General features: G+C 38.6%; 1 protein-coding gene across 22 annotated transcripts in view; it reads left to right on the forward strand.

The window, feature by feature from the left end:
* The window catches only part of NRXN3 (neurexin 3), a 1010752-nt gene that overhangs the window by 958212 nt on the left and 25159 nt on the right, over positions 1 to 27381 (forward strand). For all 22 annotated transcript variants that reach the window (XR_007889631.1, XM_051620875.1, XM_051620874.1 and 19 more), the window contains one exon: positions 12732 to 12807. Coding sequence is in view for 21 of the 22 variants with exons in the window: in XM_051620875.1 (XP_051476835.1) it covers positions 12732 to 12807 (76 nt within the window). In the remaining variant the exon portion in view is untranslated. The remainder of the gene's footprint in view (positions 1 to 12731; positions 12808 to 27381) is intronic.

A 27381-nucleotide genomic window follows, 5' to 3' on the forward strand; every position in this document is an offset into this window, starting at 1 on the left:
ATAGTTTCTTTTGTGATTTCCACTGTTGTCAACATGATAATTAGAATTTACAAGAGAAAGATTTTCTCAGAGTGCTGCCTTGAAATAAGTGTCTCACTCACATTAATTAAACAGGAGCTTCTTTGTTTCATGCTGGTCATGAATTTCATGCTCTCACAATCTGTACGGGAGATGTCATAAGTGTTATACTGCAACTAATCTAAGTTTAGAGACAAGTTTACTAACACTGGAGGATGTGTTCTCATGGATCTGGAGCTTCATGTCCTCTTTTTCTGACAGTGTTCCTTTGGATACTTGTTTCCTAGCATGTCCAGGCTTTGGCCATAGAAATCTGAAGGATGCAAGATAAAAATATCGTAGTATTTTATGCTTTGATAGACAGAATTGCAGAGAAACAGAAAGCCTCTTCACTTGGTGTGGGGTAGGGTTGTTGTTTTCCCTTTAAACAGGTAGAACTATAGATGTTCTCAGCATGTTCCCCATGGTGTTTAAAGCTGCCTGAATTCCTTTGTCTAGCTCTCTTGCTGCTAAGTGCATTCCAGCTGAGCATCTATTGGGCCATTAAAGCTAACTTTGTTCCTTTTTTTCATTTTACAAAAACACAAAAGATTGATTTGCCTTTGCTACAGTTAATCAAACTCAACAGAGAGCTAAATAAATAAGCAAGGATAATGGCCTTCTTATCCATCATGGAGAGCAAGTGTTCTGATTAGGCAGAGGATACAGAGAAACCCAGCAGGGATAAGTGATCCCCATGTTTGTTGTGCATGGGAGTCTCCCTACCCAATGGCAGAATTTTCTTCCATGACAACCATTTGCAGCTCAGACCATTTGATGTGGCATATAAGTGAAGTTCAGTTCAAATGGGATCCCAGGAGGCATTTGTTATGTTCATCTGCTCAGGACCTTGAAGTTTACCTGGCTTCATCAATACTTGATGGATGAAGTATGTTTTTTAAGCTGATGGGTGTGTGTTTGATGGGATTATTTTGTAGATCTCTTTCCATGTTTAAGCTAAGATTACCTAATTTTTTTCCCTTTGATTCCTGTTGGTGGTGGGAATGATTTGGGTTGTTAATTTACTTTTTTGTTACTTGGGGTTTTTTGCTAAAATGTGGTGTGAAGTCAGTTCTCTGTCCCCCCAGTAAAGTTCTTAGTCTATTCACATATCAAAAAGAAAGAAAAAAAAGTCAGTGATAGAAAAGCATGATTTTTGAGCATCAGATATTTGTTATCCAGAGAGCAGTTCTAGGTGCTGATATGTACCTCATAGGCCAGAGTTCATTCTACATCAATATGATCATCATTATATTTATTCTGCATTTAAATGTGTGTGACAACTCGCTTCCCCTTGTGAGATAATGTGTGAATCCTTTGAGTAGCAGTATTTAAATGCCATTTTCTAAGTGTGTGTTAATGTGTGGAGAGAAGGAGGAATATTTGTCTGGAAAGAGTAGTGGAGTACATTAATGCAAATATTCAAAGATAGATGTTTATCTTATTGGACTCAGAGGTACTTACAATAATTGCAGAAGTTGTTTTAAGGCACATTTGTTCAGAGTGATTATGTTTATTGTTACTTTGTGAATAACATATCCCATCACATTAGATTTTAAGTGTCATGGTTTGGATCATAGAACAGGGTATTTTCTCTTTTATTAATTTTACCATTACATACACCAACTTTTTGTGGCCTATGTAAAAACGAGTAGTAGAAATTAAAAGAGGAGAGGAGAGGAGAAGGCAATGGACTCCCCAAGTTAAGAAAATGATTACTATTACTGTGCATCCCCTGGAGTTCACTTACCAATCGTTTTCCATTTGATACTCTGAGGGATGCTGTGGGCTGAAGTGGCACTTTGGTGCCCCTCCACCATTGCTTGCTGGGCTTTTGCAGATTGAGTGCAGCCTATTGGAACGTATTAGGACTTGCCATGAGTGTTAAAATATGTGAACATGCTCAGATTTTCTCTAGTGAAAGATGTCTGCTGGAAGAAGGTCTCCCATATCTCTTAATTTCTCATTAAGCCTCATTTGGAAGAGATTATGAGAGCCTAGCACTCGGTACTGCAGCAGCAGGAGCACTGCTGTAAAAATAGAATGAGGACTTATGTGGTTTCATTAATGAGTGCATAAATAGAAATGCCAGTTAAATTGCTTGTGGGACTGCCCATTTGCTACATAGTAACCTTACTTTATGGATTTGTTTCTTTTAAATCATGTGTTGGGGGTAGAGTGCAACATGGTGTGCAGATTTTGAGGTTTAAGAGATTGTCGCTAAAGCTTCTGTGCTGTACTTAGTTATTTATTTCTTGCTTAGAGTGATCCAATCAATAACAGAACAAAATCAAATACAACTCCCTCCCCTCCAAGGAGGAAAAGACAAGCTAAATAAAGATGTCCAGGAGAAAATGCCAGCAAACGACATATTGATTTCCAGGAAAGGAGCAAAGTGTAAATGAAAAATATTCTTCTGACACAGTTATTAAGTGCAAGCTAGCACGCAAAGAAAACTCATTTACTCTTACTAGAGGCTGAGTCTTCAAAGGGCAGCTAATTCATAACAGATAATTTGAGTTTCTAGCTTTCTGAAACATAGGCTTCCCTTTACTAAATATAAAGTATTTTTCTTTACATAGGCTTTGTTTTGAGAATGTAAAATGTTTACTAAAATTCTGATTGTATGCAAAGTAAGAAGAGGAGTTGCATTCTCCCCTTTTTATAGCGGTACAAACAGAAGCATGAGCAAAGGATGTAATTTTCCTGACATTAGACAGTGAATTTATGAGAATATCAAGAATAAAATCAAGCAACATGAGGGCTCTGATTCAGTGTCCTTGGCAATTGGGACTAGGGCAATATAAGAAGTTACTGCTCCCTAGTGATCTGCCCTGCCCTTCTGCTGGGGAAGTAGATAATGTGTAGTTCATAGCCCAGTAGATAAAATTGTTTCTGTGGCAGTGGAAGTTAATACATCAGATTGTGCACATCAGGGACTGGGGTTCACACCAGCAGGATGCTAAATTCTGGCAGCAGGCTGGCTTTTTCCTACATACATACATACCTCTGAAAATCTTTATTCAGCTTTTGCTTCCTGTGTCCTGCTTCAAGCAGATGCTGAGGAGACAGGAAGGTTGAAGTCATCACTGGCCAGTGCATTTGACTAACAGTCAGTTCTTCTGATGGGGTTCACAACACAGGGGGGACCACTCTGCAACTATTTTCAGAGCATTTCTTAAAAGAAATATCTTCCATCTGAAGACTCGTAGACAAGCATTGGGAAAAAACACTGTGTAAATTGATGTGGTTTTCAGTCAAACTCCTAATCAGTGCCTGAATTTCAGCAGTTTTGTCCTTCCAGCACCTCTAACTGATTTCAGAGTGGGAGTTGCTGTGGCTTCAGCTGTAATGGTTTAAGTTTAAGTTATTTAGTTAGCTAATGGCAGGACCTCTAGTGTACCTTTCTTTGGGAGTTACATCCAGCATTACCAGCATCTGCATAACAGGGGTTATGCTTAAAACAGAGGGCTGATGGTTTCGGTTCCAACTGACCCATTTGTTTTAATACAAAATAAAAAGAAAGGGAAGGGGAACAAGTCATATCAAATGATGAAGAGGATGCTCAGCATGAATATTCCTCCTGTGTGATTACTCTGAGAGGCACTGTATTGAAATAATGACTTCAATGTACAGGCACACAACTTTCATTTTCAAAGCGCTACTTTGGAAGCAGGCAAATGCATGTGGAAAGGAGCAGTTTGTTGATAAGGGTGGGGAAAAGTGTATACACTTATGCCAAATCTGTATCTTTTCTGCTTAAGCTAAGGAATTATATTTCACAGTCCAGTCCAAAACTCTCACAAATCTTGAGGGTTACACTGAATAGTTTGGAAAAGACTTGCTGGTTGATCCTTCACTACATCAAGAAGAAAAGAGCACTCTTCTATTGGGAAAGGAAAGAAACAGAAAAGAAAGTGACTCCATGTGCATATGTAATCAATAAACAACCAGTCTAGATTCCTGGAGATGAAATTGTATTTATTTATTTAGCTCCTAAATAGTATGTAATTTCTTCAGGCCAAGAAATAAATTGAAGGGATTTAGAAGGATTTGCTTATCAGCAGAACACCACGCAGCATTACGTTCCTTCTGCTTATGGGAAGGTACATTGAAGTTGGGTTAAGCTGCTGTGGCTCAATACTTCCCTTTTCCCTGTCAGGGTCCCTTGGACAACAAATGGATTAATCCTCCCCACTTCCCTTTCTCCCCTCTTTGCCCTCCCTTCCCTTTCTCTCTCTGCTCACACCCTGCACAACATGATCACCCTTCCCACTGCCAGCAGACAGAGACAAAAGGTGGAAACATGATTTTTCCCCGTTGTCTTTGCACAGCTTAGGCACAAAACAAAGTCCCTGAAATTTGGCATCAAACCTGTTAAAGAAGAGTCAGGCTTTTCTGTCTTAATGAACTATTGATTCTATTGAGACAGGCTTTTGATTTTCAGAGGACTAATTCAGCTTTCAAGGCTTTTTTCAAACATGACTGCCCATGACTCTGGATTGGCACACAACTGGGGGGATTATTTTTTTTTTTCTTTCTCTTACTTAACTGGCTAGTTACTTAATCTCTTGTCTGCCATAGTAATGGACAAGTGGCTGATTTTGTTGGGGGGTAGGTCTCTCGTGATCTCTATTTCATTATATACTTGACACCGAATCAACTTCTGTGTCCAGTGAGGAACACACAGCCAGAAAATGCACTTTTGCTAGCCTACTGTTGAAGGGTCCCTGTCTGCTGCTACCAACTCCCAGGTAGTCCAGGGAACATGGATTTCTTCCCATGGTCAGAAAAGGTCTACAGTAGCAATATCTTCTTGGTCCATGTACAAATAGCTGAAAGGCTGTGCTGGATTGTTGTACTGTGTCTTTGGGATGACACAGAGAATTGCATAATGATGTGTTTACATATATATATGTAATATATATATTATATGTTATATTATTATACATTGTATAAATACTGAATTGATTTAGAGTGAATTAGCTTGGACTGAAGATAGATGGGATGAGTCCTTCCCCACTAGGAATGTCACTGTTTGACTCAGGTTGACAGCAATGCTCTCGATCCCCTCCCCCTCCCACCCAGGTAGGAAAAGACAGGGAGAATTAGGAGAGGGACTTTACTGGATTGAAAACTAAACTACACAGCTTTAATTAAACACCAATGATAAAAGAAAATATATACAATTATATACAAATGTGTTCAAGTGTGTGCAAAAGCCTCTTGCCTCCTCCCACCCCCAGCAACTCCCACAGCACTCTCCTTAGCTGCGAACAGTCCCAAAAAATCCTGAAGCTGCTGGAGAAAGTGTAGAGTTGTGAGGGTCAGGAGAGCTCGAGCCTGGTGGTCAACGGTGCTGGATGGACGGAGTCCTCCCAGGATGCCAGCCATGGACAGAAGAGAAGGGAAGAAGAAGCAGGAAGGAAGTTGTCTTCTGTGATCTCTGACCTTCCTCTGAGCTTACTTAGATGTATGGAACGGAATATCTCTGGCCAGTTTTGCTGTCTGTCTAATTCAGCCTCCTATGGGAGGGTCATAGATCTCCCTGTAGTGTCTGAGCTGGCAGGGCAAAGATGTGACCTTGAAATCCCAGCAGTTAAAAAACATTCCAGCATTTGTTATCATTCCAAGCTGCAACACTGCTACTAGTTAAAAGAAAGCTTACTGGAGGAAGAAAAACTCAGTAAAAGGAAAAAGTGGCTTCCTCCTGGCTCAAACCAGGACAATACACTAATGGCATTCATGCCTTAATGTCTTGGACAACTGCCTAATTTCAATACTGGTAGTTTCTGGTATTTCCCTGGAGAGTCTTCTCTCCAGTTAATAAAGATCACTATTGAGAATTTTTCTTGCTGAATGCCATCCTTAATTTTTTTTGGGGGGGGGCTTATTTTTATCCACTACTTTTTTTAAGCACTGTAAATAGTTTCTCTTCCTTCCTGATCTATCACCTATAGACAGTTATCATACCTTTAGTCCTTGTTAAGTCAAGCTCTGGTGTTTAGTTTTGCTAAGCCTGTCTTATTCATACTTATCTCCAGTTCTTTCATCCTTTCAGCCTCCAATTGCTCTAAATCTTTTGGCACGGAATTATCCAAAACTATGGACAGAGAGCTATGCTCTCTTGCTGTAAGTTGTTGTAGCCTAATTGAAATCAATGCCCTTTTAAAAAATTATTTTATTTTTTTTTATTCACCTCAAATGAGCTATATGATGAAAAATGATTAGTTTCTTGGTCTTTAATGCATTGCCTCTGTAGATGCAGATGCAACCTCAGTACCAGTGGGGGGGGGCGGTGCAAATGGCTTGCACATCTTTGTGGCCATGGCTATGCTGTGATTAGAAAATACAATTTGTACTATCCAGTGCTAATGAGTCAGAGAGGATTAATACCCTTTAGCAGTAGATAGTATTATATAATCATAGAATGGTTAAGGTTGGAAGGGGCCTTAAAGATCATTAGGTTCCAACCTCCCTGCCATGAGCAGAGACACCTCACGCTAGACCAGGCTGCACAAAGACTCATCCAACCTGGCCTTTAACACCTCCAGGGAGGGGGCTTCCACAACCTCCCAGAGCAACCTATTCTAGTGCCTTCCTACCATCACGGTGAAGAATTTCTTCCTGAAGTCTAACCTAAATCTCCTCTCTTTCAGTTTAAAATCATTACCCCTTGTCCTATCACTACCCTCTCTGGTGAAAGGCCCCCTTCAGGTACTGGAAGGCCTCCCCAGAGCCTTCTCTTCTCCAGGCTGAGTAGCCCCAACTCCCTCAGCCTGTCGTTATAGCAGAGGTGCTCCAGCCCTTCGATCATCTTCTTGGCCCTTCTATGGACCCTCTCCAACAGCTGCATGCCTTTCCTATGATGAGGGCTCCAGACCTGTACACAGTAACAGATAATAGTAGATCCAGAACCCTCCATAAAAGTTTATACAGTTTATAAAGTCCCAAATTACAGCCTCTTTTAAAATACCTCATTATTATTTTCATAAAATTTCTAATATTTTCCTATTTGTATGCAGATTCTATCGGTATGTGGTAGCTTGAATTTGTCCTGGCTGAGTGTCTCAGATCTGCTATACTGCAATGAACTCCAGGGTATTTTGCAAATAAAGATTAAAAAGAAAAGGAGAAACAAATATAATGTGTAGAAGGACAGATGAAGGATTCCCATTTAATTAGAATGGTGTGAACAGAATACAAGTTCTTTAAAACGTCCAGTTATCACAGTACATAAGGTTGAGGTATTCAAGCTAGAAATTATTCCTAATGAGACAGACACTTCATCTGCTATCTTCTTTTGACAAGGCAGCAAACACCTTGAGCCTGTTCTTGGCCAATAAATGTCTTGGCTTCTGGAAGACAAAACAGCGTCATTAACATTTTGTCTTTCTTGGGGTGCATTTGTACTGTATATTCTTATGCATAGAAGGCAATACCTCACCCGTATTCCATAATAAATTTGAGAGATTTAAAAAATACAGCAGTATGGAAGCCGCTTTTTGAGTTTCAGGTCTGTACATTTTAGGTGTGAAAGGCAAATGCACTACTTAGTTTAATGCACCTGTATTGCTACACTGTTGGGAAGATATTTGTGTCTGGCATTTTGTGGTGGTCATATTTCAAGAAGTATTGTAAATTTTGGCTCCTTGGTGGCAAAGAGATTTACACTTCTCTTGCAACAAAGCATCAAGTGTTGCTTTTCATATAATGGTGTTGAATTGGAAGTAATGTGTACGGTGTGCAGAAGAGTTTCAAGGAAAAGGCCAGTAGGAAAATTGAGTCCTACTTTACTGAGTGAAGCAGTTGTCAAGTATGGACTTCTGGAGGAATTTGTCTGTGGTTTGAATTTATGGGTCCTTGTCTTTTCTCTCCCTCTAGAAGTATGAATTCCATCATTCTTGGGAGCCTTATTTATAATTTCATAAAGCTGTGACAGGACTTATTTTACCCAACATGCTGAATCTTTCTCAAATAAGAGTGCACCCAAAGAGTGAGTTTACAGTTGGGAAAAGAAAGATTCAGCACCTGCCATTTTGTGTAGAACAAAAGAGCAAAGGTTGAGGGTCTAATGCATAAACTACAGCTTTGGGTGCTTGGAAGGACTGAACAGGAATGGAGTTGACTTGAGCAGGTTTTTTCACGCCATCCCAACTTTCTTTATGCTTTACATCCCACACCAGTAAGTACAGTGTAATGAACAAAGATGTAGAACCATCACAGTAGTGAGACTGAAGAGGCCTTTAGAGTGAATAATTAGGAGGAGGTGATTACAGAACTAATAATTCATGGAAAGGAATGGGGAGCCAATTCAGTGAAATTGAAAGAATGTGAAGGTAAATATGCCCATAAATCCTCCAGAGTGGACTCAGATTTTAGCACTTTCTCCTGCCCTGGTTTTATTCCAAGGCAATTTCATTAAACACTATAGAGAAGGAGAGAAAAAATAATAATATAAATGCCATAAAAAATCTTTCAGAGGAAGGAATAAAACAGGTTCCTGCCAAGGAGAGATTTTATTGAAAGTTATTATAATACCTATCTTTAGTTTTATGGCCTTTAATACAGAGCCAAGTAATTTCAAAGCTGGGATGCTTTAAAAATGAAATACATATTTTTAAAATAGTATAGTATGAATTATTATTTTTAATATAGATTTTAGCTAATATCTGTGATAGAAAAATATTTTCTCTCTCATATTCTTTCCAATGAAAACACAAATATCTTTTCCATCATAGCATATGGAGACTTTTCATAACTATCATGTTGCCTGTATGTAAGAATGTTTAGCATATATTATCTCTGGCTCACTGGGCAGACACTAAAGAATTAATCTGTTTACCTCCCCTGAGGCCAACAGGTGAATATAATCAGCCCTTCTTCAAAAATGAGGAAAGGGAACCAGAAATGGAATAGCTGGTTTTGCTTACTGTCTCACAGTGAGCTGTTTCTGATGTAAGAAATTACGTCTTGTGGAAGCAGCAAGTTTAGTAATCATCCAGTGAAAAATACGAGCTCCAGAAGGATTTTGAAAGGTACAGATTCTAGTTACAAGAAGTTATGATCTTCTGGTGGTTTCCTCAACAGAGTTTCTGTGGTAAGGAATTTGGTGCTGTCTCTCACTGAAATAGCTTTATTCCTCTGGGCTGATTCAGTTGTTGGTATGTGAGTGGAAGGTGCACGGAAAACCAATAAGTGATGGACCTAGAAAATCAGTTAGTGATAAATTGTGATGGAAAGTACTGAGATTAAAAATACAAGATAGGAAATGGCAAGACAGATTAGTGTACTTATCTGTTCTGTGGTTTCTAGAGATCTCATTAATGACCTTGATTTAAGTTTAACACCACTTCTGGAGGCTTTCTCTTTTTTCTAACCCACATTTTTATACATACAAAGTCAGCAGCATCAGACAAGCAGCAATTACAGAGCAAGAAAACCTGCAATATTAGGGGAAATAGCATGCAGTGGATATGGGGAGAAAAGGACAGACATTAGTTGATAGAATCAAGTAAGTTTGAAACCAGTCATGAAAAAATGCGGATATGGGTTGGAGTTGTTAGGGCTGGTGAGTATTGCACATCTCACATTTGCATTTTTTCTGAGTCTGGTGGTCTATGCCCTTCTGCATTCAGAACCATCACAAGCTGCATGAGGATTTTGTAGAAGGAAATCTAGAACACATATCTGAGTGCAGCACAAACACAGTGTGTGCTGTCCTTTAGCTGCTTATTAGATAGGAAACTGATCAAGAAGACAAACAAGGGCCAGGCTTCATGACTTTCCAGCTCCCACTCAGAAATCATCTTGGCCTTAAAATTCTTCATCCCCCAATATCCAGAATCTGTCACACATGAGAGTGTCTGGGAGGCCACAGACATTCATCTCACCCAGAGCTCTGCTGCTGGCCCTGACCATGCAAGGTGAGAGTCCTAACACAGCAATGCAAATAGTGGTAATTCCTTGGTCTTAGTTGTCTGGGGCACAAATACTTCCCAAGCTAGGCATCAGGTATTTAATAGCTCTGAATGGAGTTTTTTTTTACCTTTACTTTGGCCAATCACTTCCAAAGTGCATCTAAACCTTCATTAGTGTTGCATGAAGCACTTAGATATGAGCAAGTAACTGGGTAAGTGGATAGGTGTAGCAGTTGGTGACAACCACACATCTTTATAATTTTTATGTTTACTTCCTACTTACAGCAAATCATCACTATTTTTCTGAGTCCCTACATTTGAATTCTTAGATCTTTGAAGATCTAACAAGAGCAATATCCATATGCTCTAAATTCAACTCAGAAATCAAAACCAATTGCAAGGGTTTTCACGCTGCCTGAGCAAAGTCTCCTAGTAGTGATGGTTAATTTATTCTTTATTCATAGTGCCATCCTTATCACTTCTACAAGTGCTTTAGACAACTGTAATATAAATCTCTAGTTTCACTAGTGACATTTCACCTCCTTAAAAAAAATTCTTGTAGTGTAGTTTTGTTACTGTGCTAAATTACATTTCACTGGTGCAACTAAAAACTATTCTTTCTACCCAGGAACAGCTGCATTTCTCTGTTGGAGGATGTGAACTGTAGAAAGTAAATTTATATTTTGTGCATTCCTCCTGTCTTGACCTCTCGCTGAACTGACAAAGTTTTCAAAGACATTTTGTTTTAAGAGACAAGTCACTAGGATCTCAACAGTGTTCTGTTTTCTATGGCTGAAAGAAGATACTAAATAAATGACCCTAGCATGTAAGGTGGAAAATTGTTTTGTACACATTAACTCCAGTTCCTTTTAATCTCCCCACTGAAGTAACATTATAAAAGTATTTTAAGAAAATATTTAAGCATGAGACTATTGCAAGATTGCATCCTACAAAGCTTCGCCAAATGGCAATGCTGGGGTACAACTGAGTAACACATATGATAGGGATTCCCTAACTTCAGGGCTGTTTTTTTACAGCTACTCTATTTTTAGTATTTTTTTTTACAGCTGACCGATCATATTTTTCATTCTTGGCTCGCTCTAAGCCACTGAAATGAAGAGTGAAGGAATGTCAGATTCAATCTGATCTTTCTGTCTGACTGCTCAGTTCTGTTTTTTTCCTTAGCTCAAACACAAACAGAGTGGTGGAGAGCCAAGGACCTTCAGGCAGGGGACAAAAGGACCTGCTAGAACTAGATCACAGGAGGCTAAAGAAAAGGCTGAGACCTCAGAGCACAGATGTACCAGAAAAAAAAGATAACATGCAGCATGTTGGAGACAGCTGTAGCAGACATAGAAATGTAAAGGAGAGTTTGTTTAAAGCTGGTGAGTCTTTTTCAGGAATAAGGATTTGGAAAGCTTGTTATAATGTGAGATTCCAAGGAATATTCACCTGCAGTACTAAAGTACAGTGTACTGAAGTAAAGCTGCTCTGCTTTCAAGAAGCTGAAATTGCAGCAGTGCTTTCTTCCTGGTGAGGAAAATTTCAGTTGGTTTGTTTCAGCAGTCATGCCCCTGATCCTACTGCTCAGCAGAAGAGGCAGCTCTCTGCAATGAAATTTGTTAAGGGAGACAATTCACGATGCTGCTGAGCTAGGGTAATTTTGTACTGTGTGCATGAACGTTACAACCTGTGTCCAGAGGCTGCCACAGGCTCTCCCTAATGGTCTGCATTACTAATTCAACTAATTGCAGCAATTACAGGCAGGAGATGCTGCTGGGAAGAGATGCCAGTACACTTCTCTCTAACATGCTGCAGTACACGTTGCTCATTAATTAGACCAGCAGGAAAAAAAAAAAAAAAAAAAAAAAAAAAAAAAAAAAAAAAAAAAAAAAAAGAAAGAAAGAAAGAAAATATCACCAGCTGGAAATGCAAAGGAATGTGCTGAAACCTGTAAGAGCTATGGACAGTCACAGTTTGGTTTAAGCCTTTCAGAATCAGACTTTCTAGTCTGTCAGCCCAGTCATAGCCACACATCTGTTCACTTGGCAAGCAAGCAGGTGAGGTGACTATCTGACATACCTGACCCATGTAGCAGTTCTTCGTCGTGCAACAAATGGTTTGCCCAGATATTTACTATCTGGGTAAACACAAAGGAGGTGCATTAGCAGAGCAGGAGTTACTTCTGCCTCAGGGTGATGCACCTAACACCACAGCAGAGAGCACTGCTAGCTGCCTGCATGATGCACAGCCTGTCTGGTACATTTTTCTTTGCAGAATGCATGTTCAGCCTGAACATGCCTCATTTGGTGAGTCTCTCAGTAGGTGCCTGCTGGCTGGCCCTAGGTAGTATTGGTATTTATCAAGGAGCCCAGAATGTTCTGACCAGACACGTCTGCTCTGGATGTAGGAGGACAGTTGCCAGCCCAGGAGGTGTCGTAACCCACTGTACTTGCTGTGTTCCACCCGCTCCTCTAAACAGCCCAGCAGGCACCTCACACCTGGGCACGCCTGAATTATTCAACAGCACAGGTTAAGCACTACTCCTCTGACAGAGACTCCAGCTCCATTTGGGGAGCTTTTACACAGGCATATCTGGAATGCTCAGTTCAAGTTAAATATTTTAGAAGTTACAATTCTGAAACATTTTTTTCTTGTAGAATACTTGGCTGCCTCTGTAACACCCTCTTGACTTACAAGCGTCTTATTTTTGTTCCCTCTGTTCTTTTTTCCTTTGTTTCTTTCACATGCCAGACAACAGATGACATCGTTTCATCAGCTGAATGTTCCAGTGATGATGAAGATTTCATTGACTGTGAGCCCAGTACAGGTAAGTCAGGTCAGTCTTTTTTTGCTTGCTTTCTGATTTCATTTGCAAAAAACAATGCATACATATATTTATATGTGTGTGAATGTATACATATATAATTATATATGTATATATGTGTGTGTATATGTGTATATATATACATTTTTATATATATACACTGTCTATAAAATACAAATTATACAGCCAAGCATCAGATCCCATGGACTTGGCAGCTGCAAAATGCATATATGTAGTCACTATTTGGTTAACATAAAGTTGTTTGCATGGAAAGTCAAACTTCCTGAAAGTGATCCCAGCCAATACACGGTTCACGTATTTCTAGCAATTACTTCACTGACACAGTGTGAAAGCAAAAATGTCAATGTGGCACGTGGCAAATAATGAAGATTTATGAAATGGGGAGGATGGATGTTCAAAAAACAGAAGTGAAACAGAAGTGAAACAAAAGTGAAGAAATAATGAGTTAATAGCATGGTTTAATCTTTCTTAATTGCTCTGAAGATGGACTGTAAAAGGATAGATTTGTCCATGGGATTTTGAATACAGTTAACATGGTAATGTATTTATACTAATTTTGTTTCCTGTGAGCCCAAATAAATTGGGGAGCACCAAAACACAGTTCTAACATAACAAAATTAGTAGTAACTCTTGCCCTGTTATCTGCAGTGATGCTTCAAAATGTATCCATTAAAGAGTCAGAAGGACTGGCCATGTGGAACTGACTGAACTTCTCCCTTTCAGATACATTTTGATAAATTGATGGCTTTTCTTTCTGGTGAGATATATGATGTGTTATTCAGCAGGCAACTGCAGTCTATTTTATTTCTTACAGGCTTTTTCAAGTCTTCTTTTTTGAGGCGTGCCATGAATTAAGCATTTCTATAATAGAGAACAGACATCATCGAATTTCTGTGTACATATAAAAGAAAATGAAGGAGTTTGGTTAGAATTTTTTTGTCCTTATAAGGGAAACATATTAATAGTTCAGGGTTGGGTATTTTTGGTTTGGTTTGGTTTGGTTTGGGATTATTGTTTTTTTCTTTAAAAAAAAAAAAATCCCACAGCAGCATTATACATGTTCTGTTTCTTGTTTCCTGAAGCCATTTGATTAATACAATAGTAACATTTAAAATCACCCAAGGCTAGTGCTTTCATATTTATTTTCAATTTGTCATGCTGTACTTGCATTTTTTGGTAGAACTTGGTCCTGAGATTGGCATTGTCTTGTAGCTGGGAACTTCCACCTGTACTCTTGACTTCCCTGTGATGGCAGGGAAGGCAGTGAAGCAACGACTGATGCTAACAGATAGCTCAGGCTCAGCCTACTCCCATGTTCTTCCACAGAATTCTGATTTTTTCAGCTCCTCACTTGGCATAAAAGCAGTCCAAATAATACTAGATTGTTCTGAAGCATAAATAGTGTGGGCATCATGAAAGTGAGACATGAGATTAATAGGACCATGCTAAAAGGACTAATGTACCACAACTGATATACAAGTGAATGAATAGGAAACATTTCATTAAAGCTTCACTAACATTTCAATACTTCTTTTATTTATTTATTTTTATTCTAATGGCAAGTATTAAAGGAGGAAAAAAAATCTCTATCAGACTCCTCCTCTTGTACATTCTTGTAAGCTATTTTTCAGAAATCACAATAACTTCAATGGCTAGAAACTGTAATAGCAATGTTTTCAGCTTGTGCTGCCAATGAAAAAATCGAAGTTTGATGAAAAATTTGGTAAAGCATGATGTTTATATGAAATTTCAGAGTGCTTTACAGCAACAGTTCCAGAATAAAAATACCTCTCTCCTGACACAGTCAGTAATGTAATATTGCAAACAGGTACAAACTGGATTTGTAAACATTACTTGCCTTTGAAAATCCTGCTAAGCACTTCAGTCGGCACCTATAAGTGCCTACAGACATTTGAATGTCTGCTGTGTAAAATAATAGGGTTAGCTGAAAATCTGCTGAAGGTACTCTCCTAATCTCTGAGACATTCTGGAATATTTTACCTGGTATCTTTTATCACACCCTACTCCTCCTTCATAGGATGGGGCCCTCATGAGCCACTGAAATCTTAGGGATTTCTAGGGAATTACTGTGGCATTGAGAATAGAAGTTAGCTTGATATGTAAAAAAGTCTCCCGGATGGTCCTTGCTGATGAAATTTACACTTCCAGATTTTGAGTCTTATGCAGGTCCTTCTTGCCTCCAAAAGCATGAGCTTAGTTTATTCCATCGTAATAAGAAGGAAAAGTAACAGGTTTGTGGTGCTCCTCATTTTGGTTTCTTTGTCTTTCCTACTGTCTCCATTCCCAGTGTATCCAGGGAAGATAGAACGGTGTCTGCAATACAGCCAGTATCAAAGCACTCACACAGCCCATTCTCCTCTGGAGCACTAAAGCAATCTCAGCTGGCATATAAAAATCCAGTGGTGCTGGCTTGGCTGAGCAGATATGTTTGCCTTTACACTTCACCAGACAAGTCAAGAGTCTGGCCATATGCCAAAATCTGGTACTTAAGTGTATACATCATGGAAAGAAAAATTCCAGGTTATCTTGCTTATATTTCCTAGTGTGTGCATTTGGATTTTCTTTTAAATTTAATTACTATTTTTTGAATTGGGCCCATTTGAAGTTGCTTCATCCTGTTTTGTTGACAGATCAGTGTATTTTACACTACCTCCTGGTTTGCCTGATCCTTTTTGCAGCAAATTGAAAATTAAATGCCCTAACCCAGCACAGTCTCCTTTTTGTTGCTCTGATGATGTGTAGCTTTTAAAGCTCTTGAGTTTCTGCCAAACACCAGGACTTGGCTTCCGTCACCCTCAATACGATGGTCCAGTACTACAAAGGTTACTGAACTCACTGCTGCAGCTGTGAGATATGATATACATCACTCTGAACCTGCTGTGCAATAACCACGACAAGGGCAGCAGAGAATGATGCTTGGCATATCAAAAGCTTTCAGATTTCATATAGGCCAGAATCAAATCCCAAGATCTAAATATATTACTTTGATTTTGGTCCTGGATCGGAGAGAGTAGTCTACAGAGTCCTTTTGAAAACTTTGGGTTTGTTATACTCAAAGATAGTTTAAAAGATAGAAAATCATATCTTCTTTGAGAGTAAGTATGATAACTACTTGCAAGGTTTTATTACCACTTAACTCTAACTGTCTGTTGAATTCAAGACCTCAATCTCAGTAAGCACATGAGCAGCATCTGGATACTTGCATCTCTTTAAAAGATGGCAGTGTAAAGGCAATTTTCTTACTTTGCTCCTCTCAGGATTTTCCTGGCTAGCTTGAGACACACGCTGTAGCAGGCTGGCAACCACTCTGTGACCCTTTTCCAGAAGTGATTTCTCTTGTGATTTCTGTAGATCCTCTGGTTTAAGAGCCAGGAGCTGTCACTGGACCTGTCCTGATTAAGGTAGCCTGGAGGCATCCCCACAGACACGTATGTGTGCATAAGGAATTACTCTAACAAGTGGCGGTAATTACAGCTGTGAAACCAAAACCCATCTGTATTTTGTATAATGAAAAAGAAGCCATTTCAGGTTCAGCAATAAAAAATACTTGCTATTAATCGTATTGCAGGCAAGTCTAGATACCCTTACTACCTCTCCTGATCTCCCAGAATGGCTCACTGTAAATGATACAGGAGGCATAAAACTGTTCATCTGCTCTGAAGAAGCATTTATTTACAGTTAAGAGCAGTCCCTCTCTTACCACTTGTCACTTGTCCCAGGACACTTTCAAAAACCTTATCTTTTCTGTGCCAAAAACATGTTTTTCTCTGGTATGAATACAGGACTCTCTTCTGGCCAGTTCCAGGGAGATCTGATGTTCAAATATTCAGACTCCTCAACCCTGAAGCCAGGGTCCTGAGGCTGTGCTTTTGAGCACAGGTCTGTGGTGGTGTTTTGGTCACTGATCCTCTCTCAGCGAATGAAAGATTTGTAAGGGAAATATCTTCGCTCCTAAGTAGGAGGCACCGTGAAGGAAGAAAGCATTTATCTCTTTCCAGTTGAATGAGGAACACCCCTACAATCTGATTTCATTGAGACTTCAAAGCCTTGAGGATTATAGTTATACTTTCCTGACAGCAGCTGCTGCTGTCTCGTCATACCATTTCCCTTGTCCCCATTCAGCACATCCACCAGTGCAGTGCTCTGGCACCAGACAGGCTGGATGCTGGTGGCTAGGCAGCTGATGGGGATCATAGACCAAGCTGCTCATTGCACTAGTCAAAACAGTAGGACCCAAACACTCACTGGTTAGCCTGAAGCCCATAATGCTACCTCTTGAAAAGGCCTGTAGGCCTTAATTTTAGCTCCCTGGCTTGACACAGCCTGTGTTTCTTCTCTGGTGCAGTTGCCAGCTTTCCATTCCTATCATCCCAAAAATTTCCTAGGTGACTTTTTTCCAGATAAATTTTATTCTGTGTTTCCAGAAATCCAGAGCCCAGTTACCCCATCTCTCCCTCTGTCAAGCAGGAGTTCATTTGATGGAATTTCCTAGCTACAGTCTTACAGCCAAAACAAAACCAATTTAACAAGTTTTACTAATCAATCATGCAGATGACTTACAGGAATTTTTGTTTTCTTTTTTTATATTAAGAATTTATACTCAGTTTGGTTTTCAGCATATTGGTCTTTTTACTGTGTAAGCGTCAAAGGCACCACCCATGAGGATATTTTATCTATATATGCACTACACATACAGTGTGCATATATGTCTATATGTGTATATGCTAAAGTAATAAATGACCAATATTAGCAGTAGCCCCTGTCATCCAGTCACATGTTTACACAGAAATTCATGCCTTCATCTAACCCTGGCATCCACTGGTGTGGACAGATGCATGACATTGTTATTTCTTGGTGAACAAAGCACGTTAATTTTTTTTTTGTTAGAATTTTTTCTTTATTCCTTTTATTTATTTGTTTTATTTTAATTGATAGTTTCATCTACCAATTAGCCTTGGGGTAGGGTGGGGCAGGGAGAATATAAAAATTATACAGGTATATCCATCAATATATACACACATACTTAGTGTATATATAGATAGATATATACTTTGTATATATTTGAAGAACATTTTCTGTCGTTTCACCTCATCTTGTGCCGCATGAATTTTTGGTGATTGATATTTTAGTTTCTTTTATATTTCTTTCCCTTTTTTTTTTTGGCTCATAATGGTGCCATACCGCTATTTTTTTAATTTTTAAAATCATTGCTGTACTTTTCAATTTATATTTTTGGAGTTCTTCCAACAAAATAATGGTTTCATCATCTCAAGGAAGAGATATAGATCTGCAAACCAATAAAGGCAACAAAATCTTTTCTTGCCATCCCAAATCCACATTTTCAGATATCCCAAGAAAGTTGTGTGAAAAAGAATGAATATTATTACCCCTTCTTTTTATTTTATTTTCTCCCTACCCTTTTTAAACTTCTGAAAAGTCTCTATCTTGTCTTTTCCCTTTTACTTTTTTTTTTTTTTTTTTTAAATTGAGTTCAGAACAAAAACACCCAGAAGGGAAAAAAGACTCCCCTGTACCCTTGCATTCTCCCAGGAACAATTATCCAACAAAGCAAGGCCTAGAAACCACAGATGGCATAAAAAGAATTTTATTGCAATGCAGAGTATCTGTCGTATCTTTTATTTCTGGGTCAGTGCAGATCATTTTTGTGGCATGCTGTAGTTTAGCTGGTTTAACTAACCATGGTCTTCATTAACCGGAGCATGGGCTGTGATGACGCCATCTTGTGTTTCATCAGAGCTACGCATTCAGGCTAACTGAGCAAGTCCGTAGTGTATGATTTGGGGGGATATTGTTTCCGGTTTAATTTTTAGTTGTATTATAATTTCTTTTTGGAAGGGTTCTGCCAGTATCACTGGCTGCTTCTGGCAGCCTCAGCGTTATATATCTACTTTATTTTATGGGTTTTTTTGCTCTATTTTTATTTCTCAGTAGCAAACTTATGTCTTGTCTGTGTCCATCTGTCTTGTCAGTGTGTCTTGGAGTCCATTGGTCCAGTGTTGTTATGTGATTCTGTTCTCTGTTCGTAAGCTGTTGTTCAGCTCCCTGCTGCTGTGTTGTCCCCCCTCCCCTTTCCTTCCTTCCCTCCCTACCTGACCAAGGGGGGTCCACAAAGGGGCACCAAGCTTTGAATGAGATTCTGAGTGTCACCTCAAGGCTTCGGGCTGGAAGCCACGAGGTGTCTCTGCAGCTTCTTAAGAAAAAGTTGACAGCTGGAAAGTTTTCAAACCCTGTTTTCATTTAATTCCTAGAAATGGTTTACTGGTATAATGCTACAGTGACTTCTTATACAGCATTTTTAGGGGATTTGTATGTGCATGCTGACATCTTAAAATAAGAATTCCTGTTATCTCTGCTGTAGGTGACAGGAAACACTATGCAGGGTGCAGGCTGTATGTTAAATGGAAACTACACAGGCTCTTTTATACAAGGCAGTCTTGGGACAGGAATACCACTGTGCACATGCAACTGAGATTATATCTATGTGAACATATTTCTAAAATCCACAGTTCATCGTTCATTCATAGTTAGGAGACAAAAATGTAGGATATATTTAAAATTTTAAGAATGGTGCCTCTTCACTCTATGAGTCAGTCTTCTGTTGATCCCTCTGTGATCATAGTATCATAGTATTGTTCTAGTTGGAAAAGATCTTCAAGATCATCAAGTCCAAGCACTACCCTAACTCTGCCACATTCACCACTAAAACCTGTGCCCTGGGACCACATCTGTCTTTTTAGATGTCTCCAAGGATGGTGGCTCAACCACCTCCTCGGACAGCCTGGGTCACTAAGTCCAACTCCTGCCCCAGAACAGGACAACTCCAAAGTTCAGACCATGTCCCTGAGGGCATTGTCCAGGTGCTTCTTGAATATTGTCAGGCTTGGTGCCGTTACTGCTTCCCTGGGGAGGCTATTCCAGTGCTCCACCACCCTTTGGGTGAAGAATGTCTTCCTAATGTCCAACCTAAACCTCCCCCTGCACATCTTCCTACAATTCCCATGGGTCCTGTCATTGGTCACCAGAGAGAAAAGGTCAGCGCCTACTCCTCCGCCTTCCCTAATGAGGAAGCAGTAGCTGCGGTGAGGTCTCCCCTCAGTCTCCTCTTCAGTGATGTTCATGCTCTACTGATACTGATAAAAACTATCTTGCTGATGTTTACTTGTATATCTTGAGCACAATTCTGGAAATGCATCTGTAGTGCAGCCATTTTCTTTGCAGATAATGTTAAGAACATCACAGAAGGAATGCTTAGACATACCTTTAGACTACCTAAAAGCCCAGATGTTTTGCAGGAATTAGTTTGTTCTGCAGGGAAGATTAGATGATGAAATCTGTAAACTTTTCTGACAAGAGCACATATAAGGCTTACTTGGTTGAGCAAAGTGTTACCAGGAGAGGTCATGGGATATGTTCAGATCTCCAACATGGAATTATTTAATTTAATTATTTTTTAAAAGTTATCCAAGATACAGTTCCTATGCTTGCAGAGGGATAAAAAGGAGATAGCTTTTCTTATGCCACTAAGAACCAGTGATCTTAAGCTTTGTTCAGTTTTCTTAATTCATGTGTGATCTGAGACAGATTACTGAGTGCTGTCAGTTATAGCAAAACTAACTTCACATTTAAAACATTCTCAGTTTAGAGTTTAGATCTTAGTGTGTTTTTCACAACTACTAATTCCTATCAAATCTAAAGCTTTTTCTTGAGAATTGTTTAAATAAAGCAACTGTTTATAAAATTATAACACAATCAACAAGCTCAGGGTTTTGTGTAATACTGCCCTCTGCCAGACAGACCAGAACAGTCCTGTTAGGAGGCGAACAGAAAAAAAAAATAATAAAAAAACATTAGCTAGTGGCAGATGTATTGGAGCAGAACAATCAGAGTTTTAGCCCTCTGCATCATGAAGTTCAGGGCAGCCTTTGAATTGGAGGGCTGTGATGAGTAAATCAAGTGTCCAGTTGTCAGGACAGTAAACTCCAGGCTGTGGCAGAGCTCCGGTGTCCCTGCTGAATGGTTGCTTTCCTTATGTAGCCTCTGTGATGCCTGTGACTAGCCCTCTGCTGCAGTGAGTGAGAGGCTCACTCAAGCACAGAAGATGCACAGAAGATGCTGTGGAAAGTCCTGTTTTGCTCTGGTTTACTCCACTGGGCATATATATGCATTTCTGGCATTTGAAATATTTTGTAGGTGTGTTTTCTGTTTCAGGGCAGGCTGCTTGCTTCAGCTGTCATGGCATTTCGTCGCTAAGAGTGAGAGCTGTAGGTTGAGTTGTTAAAGCCAAGGATAAAATAACCTGAACTCTAGTGTGCTGCTTCACTCTCTGTTGTTGATTCTTCTGTGACTGTACATCTACATTGCTCGTTTGCCTACCTTAAGACTTGGTAAATTAAATACTTTTTAGCTAAATGAGGTGGACATGAAGAGAAACAATGAGTTTAATTAATATTTTAATAGACTTTGATAGTCAGTTGCAAACTGTTGTACAGTCCACAAAAACAGTACTTTACTGCCAACTATCAAAAATGTACAAACTGTGTCACTGTTAATGTTTTAGTACTAAGTGGCATCTTCACTCACTGTGGCAACAGTATTGTGTATTTTTATGAAGTAAAAGCAACTGCTAACCTGTTAATGCAGGGGAAGCAAGGGAGGGATAGAAAAGCCAAATATTTTAATGTCAAGAAACATTGGCATGGCCCTATTTTCCTAAAATACCACTTTTTTCCTCTGGAGTTAACACCCACAATGGAATGTACTCAGGCTACATAAATTAATTACATGAGTGGATTACAATATGCAGATCTTTTATATCAGCGCTTCCATAATTTGAACTTGCATCCTGATCAGAATTTTGCTTCCAAAACTTCAGATTCTCCAGGCTGATTTAGATGGTGTAAATTTCCCTGGTTTTGCACTTAAGATCAGGAAGAGATCAGGACCAGACCCATAGTCTGGCTACCTTGCCCTTGCTCCCTTACAGTCTTTTTTTAAAGCATGTTCACTAAACTTGAAGCCATGTGCACTGTCACATTCTGGCAATCCCTCTAGTGCTGTGCCTATGTTATCAAGCTGACACATGTCAAAAATACTAAGATATGATATTTTCAACCTGCTGGGACTTGTTTTTTGTCCCTGTTAGCTTTGATTTTCAGCTTCATAAAATATATGCAGGAGAAAGAAAAAAAAAAACAGTGACACATTGAGTGGAAGAGAAGAGCTAGCACATGACTCAGGAACAGATTTTTCATCAAAGGCAAAAGTATGTATATTAGACCCTTAAATGTCTGTAGCACTGATTAGTTAGCTTTAAACAAGAAGAAATATAATATCTGTTAGAGAGAAAACATGTCAAGCATTTACAGATACTAGGGATAGGGATGCATTTTTGCTCCTAAAGAGTTTTATTATATATTTATTTTGGCCATCATGCCTTGGTCTGAAGATGTCCTATGTATTAGAAATCCAAATATACTGATGTTCACATGAACTAGAATGCCTGGAATCATACCTTGGTAGAGTGGGATCCTACTTCCATTTTCAACCCAAGCACATCGGAAGATACCAAAGCTTATGATCATGTCAAAGGGGTTATTACCTTGCCCTCATTCTGCCTTTCTATTTCAGTTCCAACTTATTAATAACAAGAGCTATATAATAGTGCTTTATCCTAACTGTTAGCAGATGGGAATCTTGGTTCTGAGTGATAAGAAGTGTTCACACTTACCTTAAATGCTGCATGAGGAGCTGTGAAAAAGATCCTGCAAGTTTTGAAAGCAGGTATGGAAGTAAAAGAAATAATTGGGCTGACTTGATCTGAAATTTCAAATGACCACTGATTCAACAACATATTTTATTCTGCATTTTCATTGCACTTATGAATACATTATTAAAACTTTAGAAAAGAGCCACACTCAAGGATTAATTTTTCTACTGCTGAGTCTCATAAAAACAGAAGTTGTTTGGTCCCATAGAATGGTATTATAAGGATCATTGGCTCCTCTTTTGCCATTCAAGAAGACCTACAACTATTTTACAGAGAAACATACAAAATCTCAAAATTAGCTTCTATTAGAGGAACAAGAAAATGCCAACACTTTTATCTCTTCATTGGTTTAACTCAGTCACAGAACAATAAATGTCAGAGGCATTAAAAAGGGAAAAAAAGTTGTTCTGTCTTTGCAGGAAAGCAGAAGTGCAAATTATTTATATGTATTTTTTTAGTGAATGTCAGGAATTCTTTTTTTTTCCCTGGTACTGAAACGAGTATGACTAATTTTAGATGCTCATTTTACCAACTACAAATTTTCACTACTGAAATCTTGAGGTCTTAATTAATTTTATATTTGACAGACAAAAAGAGCAAGAATAGCCCTGTAATTAGTTCAGGGTATTTTATAGGGTAGCAAAATATAGTTTTAATTTTTTTCTTTTCACTCTTCTCCATGAAGCAACAAGTGTACTGTAAAGTGCCTGGAGATCTGTACTTTCTCTAGAATCTGTTTTAGTGTTGGAACACTAAAACACTAGTGTTTGGTCATTAATATATTGCAAAGCATGTGCACATACATGCTCTCCCTGTGTAGATGTGTGGATGTTTATACACCTGTTAGTGCTATGTTTATATGCTGGCTAAAAGTATCATTGAGGGGAAGTGAAATAGAGGAGTAGAATAAACTTGTTTAGGAGCTTTACAAGCAAATCTGGAACAGGTGAATCTTGCCTTATCCTCTTTCTCATACTACTTACTATTAAATCATTTTAATTCAAATGTTCAGCTTTTGTACAACTCTGAGCACATGTACAACATCCCAGCATTTGGAGAAAGGTGTTTTATGAGTGCAGGCCAGAATGACTCTTAGGTCTGAGATCCAGTCACAGTCTGAAAGAGAGGACCTCCAGCACACATCTGAACTCATAGCAGGGAGGTGCCTTTGGGAAGGGCCTGAATTACTTATCACTGTCAGGGAATTAGGCACTCTGGGAGAGCTGTGAGGAAGATTACTGAGGGTTTGACAGCAGAAGAGAAAGTCAAGGGACTTGGCAGTGTAGCAGGAGTATATATGTATCTGAAGAAAAAAAGGTACTTTTTTGTACAGTAGATTGGACATACTATCAGCTCTAACCTTATTCCAGTGGTCAATGAGCAAGACCCTGCAATGTGCCCATTTAATTGCCGATCCTGAGTTAAACCATGACACCCAGACAGCAGTAAAGTGAGCACTAAGCACAAAGTTAGGACCTAATGTTTAGCTTTTCAGTTAACAAAAAGATTTCAGGTTTGCTTGGAAACCGTTACTTCACATGCTTAAACATGCCATATAAGCCCAAAGAGAATACAGAGACTAGAAAGATAGTTGAAAGTATTTGCACCCTAGTTCTTTTTTGATAAAAAGTAAATATTTGGTGTTCACAAAGTACTGTGCAGAGTCTACCTAGTTTCCTCAGGACTGTCTCTGTCAAATTCAAGGCAAGAAAACATTTTATGACTCCTAAAATGCAAATTTCAACTTTTGCCTTAAACTGCTTTTTCATTTTGAAATTGATATTTTTTTAAAAAGAAATATATATAAAAAAATAAAAGTTCACATTCTAACATAGTATCTTCTTACAAAACAAACTAAACAAGTTTTGTAGTCATAAATATTGTGTGAGGATTTCACTACACTTTTTTCTTTTTTCATTTTGTAAAACAGTACTAGCAACCATCACCTTTAACTTGGTAGTTTTTTACTACTCCTTTTTAGTTTTTCAATTTCCTTTCTGCCCCATTAGGTTCTCCAGAACATTATACCATACTTTTCCCCATAGGAAACATCTGTCACTAGCTCTGTACCAGTTGTGCTAGAAGAATAAAACCTTTGATTACATTTACCAAAGAAATTGGGCCAGTATATTTCAGCATCTTTGTTTGTTCCATTTGTAGCTTCTGTTTTTAATAGCAATGGTAATGGTCCATCCCTGAAGCTGTGTGATCTTTCCCACATATGCTTTTTTCCATATCTGTCACTCTTCCCTTGGAAAGGAAAAGCAAACAAAAATTATTTTGGAGACAGAGAGGGAAAAAATCTCCTTCACTATGGCAATATTTTTAGAAACATCTGGTAAAACAAACTGCAAATGTTGTGCCTGGAGCACCTCTATTCTAATAACAGAATTGTTTAAAGATGAAAGCAGTCATTTGTGTGTCTAGCTCACTCTGCTAGTAGTAATTCTTCAGGATTATACAGGAAGAATAGGGAAAACTGGTGCGATAGTTTCTTCCCTATATTACCTCCTCTGAAAAGGTATTTACACGTTTCTCTGATGAAGAGTGAGTGTTCCAGTAGTGCTTTCTGCAGGAAACCCAAAGTGATGGTGCAGGAAAAATTAATCTTAGTAATCTATTCCTCATTTGTTATTGAGCTAGTGGATTTATTATTCTTATGCTGATTTTTGGGGGTTTTTGTTTCCCAAGTGACCTTTCCTTCTAGGTGACAAGCTGCAAGTTTTCTGCTGGCCTGACTCCTAGGTGGCAAGAGCCCAAACATGAGCTGCCAATTCAGATAACTTGAGAAACTCTATAGAGCTGCCAGGCTTGGCACTTGTCATGTAAGAACACTGTATTCACACAGAAAACTTTAAAGTGCCCTGATGAATTTGAACACTTTTCTTTTTCTGTACCAAATTTGCTTAGCTTTTATTAAAGCAAATTAATTAGGAATCTGAGCACCAAATGAGGTAACAACCATTTGTAAACTTTTTAAAACAGAGTTTTTGTGAAGGCCTAGCTTATGATGATATTTGGAATGTTGATTTTTATTGATACCTACTTCTTTTTCCTGAAAATCCCTATAAAAGAATACTGCTTTAAAAAAAAAAAATTGGGATTTGATCTCTGCTGTCAGCTACATATTCAGCATGCTTATTTAAAATCAATTTTAGCAGTTGGGTCCTGTAGATGACTGCATGTGTGAATTTCCAGTATCTCCAACAACAATTTATAGCCATAATTTTTCCAGCGGCTGAGAGGAGTTTTGTGGATAATAATGCAGCTGCATTATTGAACACTTGCCTCAAAGATCTGAATTTTGGATTTATACGCTGATAAGAGATAGTTAATCTATTTGTGGACTGGGCCCTTAAGGACTGTCTGAATGGAAGGACTTGAAATAAAACCTTGGAGTCTTAATTCTTCTTTCACTTTCAAACCTCAGTTAATCTCTCCTTCCCTTTAAAACAAAGGTTGCATTTTGATCCTACAGATTTCTTAAACCTTCTGTCACTTACCGATCCAGAAGGTAATTTTTTTCTGGATCCAGCCATGTTAGGGCAATGACAGCTTTTACTGCAGTGTGTCATATTACATTAATTTTCTCATTCAAGGGAGATTTCAGCAAATGCAAAACAAGATGAATGAGCTATTGGCAGTGAAGTTAAAGATTTCGGAAGTCAGCTTAGAGCGATGACCATTGTTCCTTGTTGAACAGCAGTTCTTTATCAGTTTTCTCTTTTGTTTTGTCTTGTGCTGTTCTTTTCTGGTAATGAAATGCATAGAACTGTACACATCATTTCAGAGGTAGCAGTGACAAAGCCGTGTAGAGAGGCATTGTTATCTCTCTGCACCATTACAGTGAAGCCTCTGCTTATACACAGCCTGAGTTCTGAAAGTATTGGGAAAGCTTAATAAGCATAGGGACCTGGTGCAGAAAAAGAGATTCTCTGCAACAGAGGATTAAAGGATGACAAATGCAGTTTCCTTTTACAAAATCCAAGAAATCTGAGCTTGCTCTCTCTGACTGGAGCACTGGGAAATGTGCTGGAAATATGAATTAAGGGAAATATATATGTATGTATAGTTGTGTGTGTATAAACATATCTACGCATATGTAATATGTATTATATATATGTAAGTATGTACAGAAAAATATAAGGATTATTCAATTACATAAAACGATGACAGATTTCAGGTAGCTCTAGCAAATAACTTAGGTATGAAAACAGAGTGCTGGTAATATCCTGTACGGGTCCCCAGAAGATGGCCTGCTTGTTGCATTTAAGGTCTCTCTGATTCTACTGTAAGAAAATATGCTCATGCTCTACAACTCAGTGCTAATGTAATTTAGCAATAGGGCATAAAAGCATTATTATTAGTGTAAAACTGTGCAAAGTAGCAAATCATGCTCTTGCGTTTCACATGTAGGATAGGTTACCAGAATTGCCTATCAGATCAGAAACGGTGAATTAGGAAATACGTTGCATGCATGACAAAAAGAAGTAGAATGCGCAAGGAATTCCAGAGAGACTACACTTGATAACAAGTTTAAAATACCAACAGCAGAACTTTTTCACTGCATTCCTCACTTGTTTATAATTCTCTTCCAAAAATTTTGTCCAGTGCATTTATGAACGGGATGTTGATTTTTCTTTTGGAAAAGGAAGCAGTCAGCACTTGGATCTCCATAGCACTTTGGAATTTAGATGGAAATTAAATACTTTCGTGGTCAAAACATTGAAAAAACTGTGTGTAAATTC

The sequence above is a fragment of the Apus apus genome, chromosome 5 (genome assembly GCF_020740795.1).
Source record: "Apus apus isolate bApuApu2 chromosome 5, bApuApu2.pri.cur, whole genome shotgun sequence".
Lineage (NCBI taxonomy): Eukaryota > Metazoa > Chordata > Aves > Apodiformes > Apodidae > Apus > Apus apus.